This window comes from Lagopus leucura, unplaced genomic scaffold (genome assembly GCF_019238085.1).
Source record: "Lagopus leucura isolate 7727_CA_CO unplaced genomic scaffold, USGS_WTPT01 Super-Scaffold_100009, whole genome shotgun sequence".
Classification (NCBI taxonomy): domain Eukaryota; kingdom Metazoa; phylum Chordata; class Aves; order Galliformes; family Phasianidae; genus Lagopus; species Lagopus leucura.
The window spans coordinates 18829390-18838835 of NW_024962266.1; the positions used below are offsets into that span (position 1 = coordinate 18829390).

Genomic DNA, 9446 nt, shown 5'->3' on the forward strand with positions numbered 1-9446 from the left:
ATAACCTCCTGGCCCGTCTGATTAGCGATTGTTACCCAGACATTCTGCTTAGGCTGCGGAGGCATCCAGAGCTTCCGTGCGCTTGTCACTAGCAGGGACGTCAGCACCGTCCTTAGAAACGGAGTCATGATTTTTCCGAAGGTCCGGTCGGATCCATCGGGCCGGAACCTAGAGGGAGCCACTGCTAGGAGCTCTAAGGTCTGCAGAGAGTCCTGCTGATCTCCTAGCATCAAGTGCTGATGCCATTGGTCACTGAGCTTCCATACCGCCACTGCAGAATGCGATTTCCGGCCGGCGTCGGTGTAAACCGTTGTTGCTTTTGGGAGAGGCTGTTTAGAGCACAGGGGTGCCCCCACCCACTGCCATTTACTGAGCCAATTTAAAGGGGAGGCTTCTAAGTTATCGGTTAGCACTGTGCTGCTACTGCCTAGTAGCACTTCCTGTAGTATTGTTGAGTTTCGAAGGTACCAATGCAGTGTTTCTGCTTTCATGGGTATCTGAATGACACTGGGTTCTGTTCCTGTTATTTGAAGAGCCCTCTCTCTACCCTTCCTGATTAGCTGCGCTATACATTCTATTTTCTGAAGCAATGTTTTTGATTGCCATAATTTCGGGCAGATCCATTCGACTACCCATATCCTCTCCCCCTTTTTCTTTTGACATAGTCCCGCTATGGGGAATTGAGGGCCCATCCAAACGACCAGATGAAAGGGTAGGTCCAAATCGCATCGGGAAATACAGTGATCTGCAATGCGTGCCGAAATCGTTTGGATGGCAGCATGCTGTTCTTCATCAAGGCTGACGGGTTGTGATGGGTCAGTCCCACAGAGTAAAGGTCGGAGACTAGCAAGGAGTTCATTTGGTATGCCCACAATGGGGCGTAGCCACTGTAGGTCCCCGAGGAACTGCTGTGCGTCATTCAAGGTTTTCAGTTCCGCTTTAATACTCAATTTCTGTGGAGTAATATCAGTCTGAGAGATAATTAGACCCAAGTACTTCCATAGAGATGAGCGTTGAATTTTCTCATCCGCAATGACGAGTCCTGCCAATGATAGATGAGATCGAATGATGTCTACATCCTTATCCTTAAAACCCTCAGGGCGAGCAAACAAAATATCGTCCATGTAGTGATAAATCACTGTTTCTGGCCAGGCTGCTCGTAAGGTCCGTAAGGCATGTGCTACAAATAACTGGCAGAGTGTTGGGCTATTCTTCATTCCTTGGGGCAACACTGTCCACTCAAACCGGTCATCTGGAGATGCATGATTGATCGAAGGTAATGTGAAAGCAAAGCGTTTAATGTCCTTTTCGTGTAGGTTAATAGTGAAAAAACAGTCTTTCAGATCAATAATGAGGAGGTCCCAGTTACGGGGTATCATACTAGGATTCGGGAGACCAGATTGTAGCGGCCCCATCCCTTCCATTTGATCATTAACTGCTCTGAGATCATGTAACAGTCTGAACTTTCCCGATTTCTTTTTTATGACGAAGATGGGGGTGTTCCATGGCCTGGTAGACAGTCTTAAATGGCCAAGTTCTAGCTGTTCCTGAACTAACTTGTGTGCCTGGATTAGGTTTTCCCTTTTCAGGGGCCATTGCTTAACCCAAATCGGAGAGTCCTCTAACCATCTTATTTGGATCAGGAAAACCAAAGCACTGGCCCCCACTAAAAACCCTTCTTGTCATTTGTTAGTCGAAACCCCAGCTGGGAGAGAACGTTTCTTCCTAGCAGACAGGCTACACCAAGTGGGAGTGGTAGAATTGACATCTTCAGTGAGAGGCTATAGTCATCGATATTAACAGTCAGTAGGGGTGTCTGTCGAGCAATTATCATGCCTCCCACACCGGTAACTGTGCCTGAGGCTTCGTAGTGTGGCCAGTGCTCGGGATAAGCAGATGAGCTAATGATGCTAGAGTCGGCGCCTGTATCTAGTAGCGCCGAGAGAGAGATCTTTTCCTCTTTGTATAGCATGGTAATGTGCTGCTTGGGTCGCTGGCCTAGTCCCACTGAAAGCAAGACCAACTTATCGGAGGAGCCAAAGCCGCCGCTGCCTCTTGGTCGAATCTCTCGAGGGGTGATTCCAACCGTTTGCTGCTGGAGGGGAACGATTTGAGCGAAACGTTGACCCTGTTGAACCGTAATTGGAGGCCAAGGCGTGTATGCCATCACATAAACCTCTCCTTGGTAATCTGCATCAATCACACCTGGTATGATAAATAACCCCAACATAGACGCAGAGGATCTTCCCAATATCAGTCCTCCCATAGGTTGGCCTCCAATAACAAGTGGGCCCTTGACCCCGGTGGAGATGCGGGTGGGCTGGTCTGAAGATAGCGTGACAGTTATTGCGGCTGCCAGGTCCAGGCCGAGGCTTCCCCATGTTGCAGGTTGTAGGACTGGTCCTGTAGTTCCGGTTGAACAGAGGTGGTCGCAATTTGTGTCCTTGCGCGGCGGTCCCTTCTCGCGCTGGTCTGGGAGTTTCCCGAACGGCAGGCTTTAGTTGCGTGCGAGCCAGTCTTACAGGTGTCACACCACACTTTAGGGGTTTTACACTCCCTTCAGACACGACCCATGTTTCCGCACCGGTAACATCTCAGACGGCAGGGGCCTTGACCTACTAGAGCGCTAGAGCCGGGACCTTGTAAGGGCGCAAGTGCAGCCAGTACCTGACTCTGACAGGCTTGAGCCTGTGCTTTCATACCTTCGCCTAGCTCTTTTAAAGCCTTGACTAAGAAAGCCTGTGGTCCAGAGGGTATATTTGCCATTTTTTCTAAAGCTTCCTCAATGGTCCACCCACTGCTAAGATTATTCAGAATAGATTTAGTGGCAGAATTGCAATTCTGCAGAGCACATTGCTTTAACATGGTGTCCTTCATATAGTCAGGCACCCCCGCAGCATCAATAACTGCAACTACCCTGTCAATAAATGATCCAAAAGCCTCATCCCTTTTCTGCTGAATGCCCATGTAAGTGGGGATACCCCCAGGTGCCCTAATACGACTCAGGGCAGACCTTGCACAATTCATAGACTCACGTAATTTGTCAGGTCCTAACAGCACCTGAGCCTCGATTCTGAGAAAATTGCCTAAACCCAGGATCTCATCCAGGGTAATCTGGAAAAGAGGATCTCCTGGCTGGCGCTGAACCAGCACACTTCTTTGGGCTGCATCATGCCAGTGCGCGTTAAATAGCAGTTGTTGATGTTGGGTTAATATCAACCTGGCTATGCCCCTAATGTCTGTGGGCAATAGTACTTGGGACCCCCAAATGAAATCCAACATCTGTTTCGTTGGCTCCCCTGTTATGCCATACTGACTAGCTGTAGCCCTGAGTTGAGACAAAAGTTTCCAATCAAGATTTTGAATCGTTGCCTGCATTCCCCCAGCCGGTAATGGCGTATACACTACAGGGAATGCCAAATCTTGCACAGCATTCGCCGCATCAGCATCCCCCTCCTGCACGCATTGGCGCGCCAAATTTGCCCATGCCTCTCTACGCTGTTTTGCAAGAGCCTCAGTCAGCTCACCCCCCGCTCCCGGAATAGGCTCTGCCGACTGTACTGGCTCCCTGAGATCTGGCTGGGAAAGCGGCCCTGCTCCTGTAGGGGGAGCTGAAGGGCCGATAGCATGAGCTCCGCCGGAGCCAGGAGGAGGAATAGTAATAACATTAACATCTGGGGGAATGGGCAGCGGCCACTCATACTTCTCATTTCACTGGTGTGCTGACACAATTTCTTGCACGGCTTTTATCTCAGCTCGGCTCTGCAGGAGCGCGTTATGTACCGGCCGCCACAATCTAACTAATTTCTTGGCTACCTTATCCCCGTCCAGGGTGGCTTCCCATAGGTGGTCCCCAAGCCTCCTCCACTCAGATAATTCATGAACAGTATGAGGGTTTACAAAAAACCCTTTCTCCTGTCCATACAGCAAGAGTTTTAGCAAGAGCCCAGGGAGATCCTTTTTTAAATCTATATCTTTTAACCCTCGCTTCTCTAAGAAGCATGTAAAGAGCATATAAGCTGCTTCCCTATCCATTCTAACCTTTTGCCAGTTGCAGCCTCACAGGGTCCAGCAGCTCGTATCGGCTAGGCTCTCCGATGAGGTCACCTAGGGCGCGGCACTCCTTCCCTGGATAGCAGTGCTTTCGCCGTCCCCGCTGCAGGAAGGACCCGAACCAAGACGCCGTCGACCGTGGTGTTCCGATGATCCTGCCAGCAGTGATCACGTCGGGGTCACCATTTGTCGGAAACGGCGGGAGAAAAAACACGACCAAGGGCTTGATCAAACTTTCTCACCCTTTAATCAGAAGGCACCGTTATTTATTACAGCGTATAATGAGGCTAATACATATTGCAAAAGGCGAGCTCCTGATTGGTCGGCGCACGGGTAGCCGATTCAACAGCAGCAGCATTCCTGCAGCCAGCACCCCCGGTTCTGCATCCTGTTATTGCTTCGTGTTGGTTCCTCATAAACCTGCAAGGGCACACTGTCCTTGATGATGACAGGTCAGCAGGCTCGCGTTTATGCCTAGTTATTTCAGTCTTATCAGCTGGGTTGTGTCAACATGACCCTTTCCTGCAAGCCAGCCTTCAGCAATGCTCTCCACATTATTGTGATATCAGCAACATGACTCAGAATTCCATGTCCTCTAATACGTATCAACAACAGCTGTGGAAAAAGCTGTCACAGGAAAGGGAAACGGGGCAGATCTCAGCCACTGTTCATAACACAACTAAATTCAAAACAGACACAGGAGCTCTGTGTAAATTATTTAATAAGTTCACACACCGAACATTTAAGTAGCAAACAACTCTTCATCAAAACGGACAACAGGAACAAATTAGTGATAAGGCACTAATTTCCACTGATTTGCTTCTTGCCACGTGGAAGCATTCGGGCTGCTCCACAGTTAACTGCTTGAAGACAGCAGAAACACCTTCCAACGTGCAAAGACACAGGAGCCCCCCTGCGGAGCACAGTTCTCTAGCCTGCTCGGCTCTTCATTTTCTGCCGTGCTCTCTTCCCAGGTCTCTTCTGCAAAGAGAGAATAAACTCCAGTCTTTAATTTCATGTTCTCAGAATTTAATATAGCTCTGTAGCATCAGTACCTCTGGAGAAGGAGTTTTTGAGAAATGTGGCAACATACAGTACTTGTTAAGTCCCCCACTTATTTCCCTTTTCAAACCCCAAACCAGTGCCCCCAGCCCTATCCATGATAAAATTAATTCCAGATGCTGGAGGCACTCATCACATACTCAGGTGTCCCTCCCAGACCAGGGAGGGCTTTCCAGCCAACGGCAATCACTCGCACTCAACATTTTACTTACATTGAGAGCTTTCTTTCCTCCTTTTCCTGGGCCTTTGTTGTGAGCCACTTTTGTCCTGAAGCTGGATACATCATTAAAACTGTCCTTTGTGTTCCACTTCGAACCCTTTTTCTTTCCGCCAAAACCAAACTTCTGATTCTTGTATCGTCTTTTGGCATTTGGTCTGAAAAACAACTCTGCTGCATCACCACTTATGCACCTTTCCTCAGGAAGCCCTCAAGAAGGAAATAAATATCAGCAGACAGACTCCCATCAATTCTCATAAAAGTTTCCCCTCTGATCAAAGAAGAAATCAGCACATTCCAGGCTGTACTTCAATAGGCCACAGTTCTCCTCTCTAGGGATACAAAGTTGCTCAGGACTTATTTTTCACAAATAGTAATTTACACAGCTTCCTTGTCATACAAAACTCCTACAAAACTTGGGAAAAAAAAAAGTAAATCAGAGATTCTGCCTTTAAATATCTCTTTTCTAATCTCACCCTTTCTTCATTTGTTGATTTGCACCGCCTTTTTTATTCCCCTGAGATGAAGTCTGTTCTTCATCCAGAAAATCCAGCTTGTCAGAGAGACCTGCAAGAGCAAGGACAAAACTGTTGCTCAGTTACCACCACAGAAACCAAGTATTCAGCCCAAATAACAACAACAAATCACCCTCACTGAAGACCAAGATTTTCTCTGCCACAAGTGTATGGTTCTGTGTAGCAGCAGCCTTTCAAGCTTTATTGCTCAGCAGTAGAGATGACATCACATATCACAGTGCCTTACACTCCTGACACATCACTATTCCCATTGTACATTTGGTCTCTTAGACAATTTAACTTTACCTTTCTGATACTTCTTGACTGCATTTAACATCTTTTTTTTCTCCTTTTGCCTTCTCTGTAGAATCTCTGTTTGTACCTGAGAAGAGAGGCAAAATGTTAGCGTTGGTTTTTTTCTGGTGCTCCATACCTTCTCTAGGCCCTGGTATCCCACCGCTGTCTCTTTAAGGCAGCTAGACAAAAGACCAGAGAGATTCCACTTTATCCTGCCTCCAGCAATCCCATTTTCTAAGCTTAGTTAGGCTCTAGATTCTTGTCACAGACAGGTCCCTTTTTGTAGCTCCTCCTCACCTTCTTGCCATATTTTCTCATGGCACGGAGCTGTTTCGCTTTCTCAGACTTCTCCATTGCTTCCTGCTTGCTCTTAAGCTTCTGCCGAATCTTTTTAGGGGAAAAGAAAAAAAAATTAATGAGTAATGCAAAGGAAAGTGTGAGAACTTTAAGACGTCTGTGCAGCTCTGAAATCAGTAATTATGTAAACAATATCACCAAATGCAAAAAGAATATCTGTCTCAATCAGATCATTTCTCTATCATCATGGCTACAGTTTAACTCAACACCCACAACTGAAAACCACTGAGAGCTAGAATACACCAAATATAAATTAAGGAAAAAAAAAAAAAAAAAAAAAAAGGATCACATAAATGCCTCCATTCACTGCAAGTTTTATGGCAAATAATAAACACCACCAACTTCCCAACCACCGTTACATGTATGAAGAAATCTCAATTTTCAATATTAATTATACGTGGGACGCAATGTAAACCACTTTTACAATGTAAACCACTCTTCTACTTTGCACTTCCAGCCTGTTGTGGAAGTCTCCACACTGCACAGAAATACCTGTACAGGAAAAAATTCCCAACTGCAAAGGATTCAAACACAAATGTTGTTGCAGGCCTTTGTCAAAGAGATGATGGCAACTATTAAGGACCACACAGTTCATAGCTAACACAGGCTAAAACCAACACACAGCACAGGAATGAAAGCTACTGCTCACGGCACATACCTTCTGCATCTGCTGGTCTGACTTGGCCATCTCTGCAAAGTAATCATCTGGCCTTCTAGTAGGAACACGGAGCTTACGCAGCCTCGGTAGGGCCTCCAGCACTGCTGCCTGTGCCTGCCGGTAACTGGGGAGACAGCACAAGAGCAGCTCTGTGACAGGGCACCAGGCAGCTCACAGCACTGACACAGGCTCTTCACGTAAGGCAGAAGATACCAGGATCTAAGAAAACGCAATCTAGTACTATATCATCATTCATACTCTAGAACATTCCTAAAGCAATTTGTGCCAGCACAGTATTAATGTTGGTATCCTTCTGCTAAGGTTTTATACATCACGTAAAACACACAGCAACAAGAACTACGCGTCCACACACATAAAGCCATCTGCTGTCAGAGTCATAAGGTTGCAATTCAGAGACTTCCTAAAGACACTTCTCAGCAATGGATGGAAGTTTGCTGCAAGGGGAGAAATTACTTCCTGTCACAAAACAGCTTAAATATATTAGCACTTATCTGTAGCTATTTTGCAAAACATTTGGAACCGTCAAATGTAATATAAGATGGGCCAAGAGCAATGCCAGTGATAGATCACAGCACTCATATGAAACCAGACACCAGGCATGCAGCAGCATGTAGAGAACCTATGAACAATCTCTTTTTACACTTACAAACTCATTTCTCTCTGGAAATCATTCTCAGGATCAACAGCATCTTTGTTAGAATCACTGTGTGAGACAGATTCCACAGTATTTGCAATCGGATCCAATGTCACATCCAGCCTTTCCACCCAAGCTAGTTGCTGCTTGAAATCGGACAGGCACTGCTTCAAACCGTCCTATGAAAGGGAAGCACAGCTCTGAGAAATGAGACACAAAAACAGCACTTCAAGTTTGGCAAAAGTGAATATCCAGGTCACAAAATAGGCTATTCCTCTGAAGCTGTTCGGTTATTCCCCAAATTATCACAGCAATTCAGTCTGGAAAGCATAAACATCAATGTTCTGCTTGAAGAAGGCCCCTGGTCAGTACACAGGGTCAATCACAGAAGGCTGGAAGGGAGCTCTGGAGATCATCCAGTCCAACTCCTCACTAAAGCAGGCTCCCTAGAGCAGGTTGCATAGGAAAGTGTTCAGGCAGGTTGTCTCCAGAGCAGCAGACTCCATAGTTTCTATGGGCAGCCTGCTGCAGTGCTCTGGCACCTACAACATAAAGAATAAGCCTTGCCCTGTCATTAGGCATCACTAAAAAGAGCCTGGCCTTGACGTGTCTGCCATCTCTTATTTTTCTAACAAGCTCTACATTCTTATTTCTATAAACTATCTCTAACTATCCCCCTTTACCCCCCTTATTCTCCATCACTGTGAAGCCTTTTTGCCTTTTTACTGTCACTTACAGGGCCCTTCTCACCTTTCAGTCTCATCTACTTGATTCACTTTTAGATACTTATAAGCATTAATGAGATCTTCTCTCAGTCTATCCAAACTGAACAGTCCCAGGCCCTTCCTCCTAAAAAAGATGCTCCAGGCCCATCATCATCTCTGTGACCCTCTGCTGGGCTCTCTCCAGCGGTTTCCTCTCTGTCTCAAACTGATGAGCCCAGAACCGGACACAGTATTGCAGTTACGGCCTCACCGAGGCAGAGGAGAGAGGTGGGCTCTTTTTACCGTACTCCAGAACACCACTGACCTTCTGAGCCAATGGGGCACAGCGCTGGCTCACAGCCAACCTGTTATCCACCAGGGCGCTCCACAGAGCTCCCTTCCAGCAGCTCAGCCCCCAACCTGCGTCGATACACGTGGTTATTCCCCGCAAGGTTCAAACCTCGGCTTTGCTGAGCTCCCGTGCACAGAAGCCCGAACATCTCCGCGCAGCTCCTCGCCCGCCTCCACGCGCAGCAGTTCCCCCCGCGGCCTGACCCAACCTTCTAGGCCGCAACGCCCCTCCATCCCCGCTCCCGAACACCCCAGCGGTTCTGCCCCCACCACCCCCCGGCCCGGCGCCAGCCCCTCACCACATCGTTAGACCGCTTCGGCCGCCCCTCCAGCACCACGTTGAGCCCCGGCTTCAGCTCGCCCTTCGCGAAGGCCTCTTGGAGCTGCGAAGAGAACGCGCTCAGACCGGGCCGCCGCGCCCCAAGGCGGCTTCGGGCCGCGGTCCCGCTGCCGGCCGTAGCAACGGGCTCACCTCCGAGTCGGAGAGCGAGGAGTCCTCGGAATCCGAGAACGAGTCGGACTCGGAGCCGCGCCGCTCCATGCCGCCGCTTCTGCCGCCGCCACTTCCGGGCACGCG

At 48.1% G+C, this 9446-nt stretch overlaps 1 protein-coding gene across 1 annotated transcript; it reads right to left on the bottom strand.

Moving 5' to 3' along the window:
* Positions 1 to 4757: 4757 nt before the first annotated feature.
* On the bottom strand, positions 4758 to 9438 carry EBNA1BP2 (EBNA1 binding protein 2). The gene is made up of 9 exons (XM_042873355.1): positions 9342 to 9438; positions 9169 to 9252; positions 7827 to 7993; positions 7160 to 7283; positions 6442 to 6531; positions 6154 to 6229; positions 5809 to 5899; positions 5328 to 5490; positions 4758 to 5034 (listed from the first exon to the last, which is right to left on the bottom strand). The coding sequence occupies exons 1-9, from the start codon at positions 9408 to 9410 to the stop codon at positions 4984 to 4986; spliced, it is 915 nt and encodes a 304-aa protein (XP_042729289.1). The 5' UTR covers positions 9411 to 9438; the 3' UTR covers positions 4758 to 4983.
* Between the last annotated feature and the right edge of the window lie 8 nt (positions 9439 to 9446).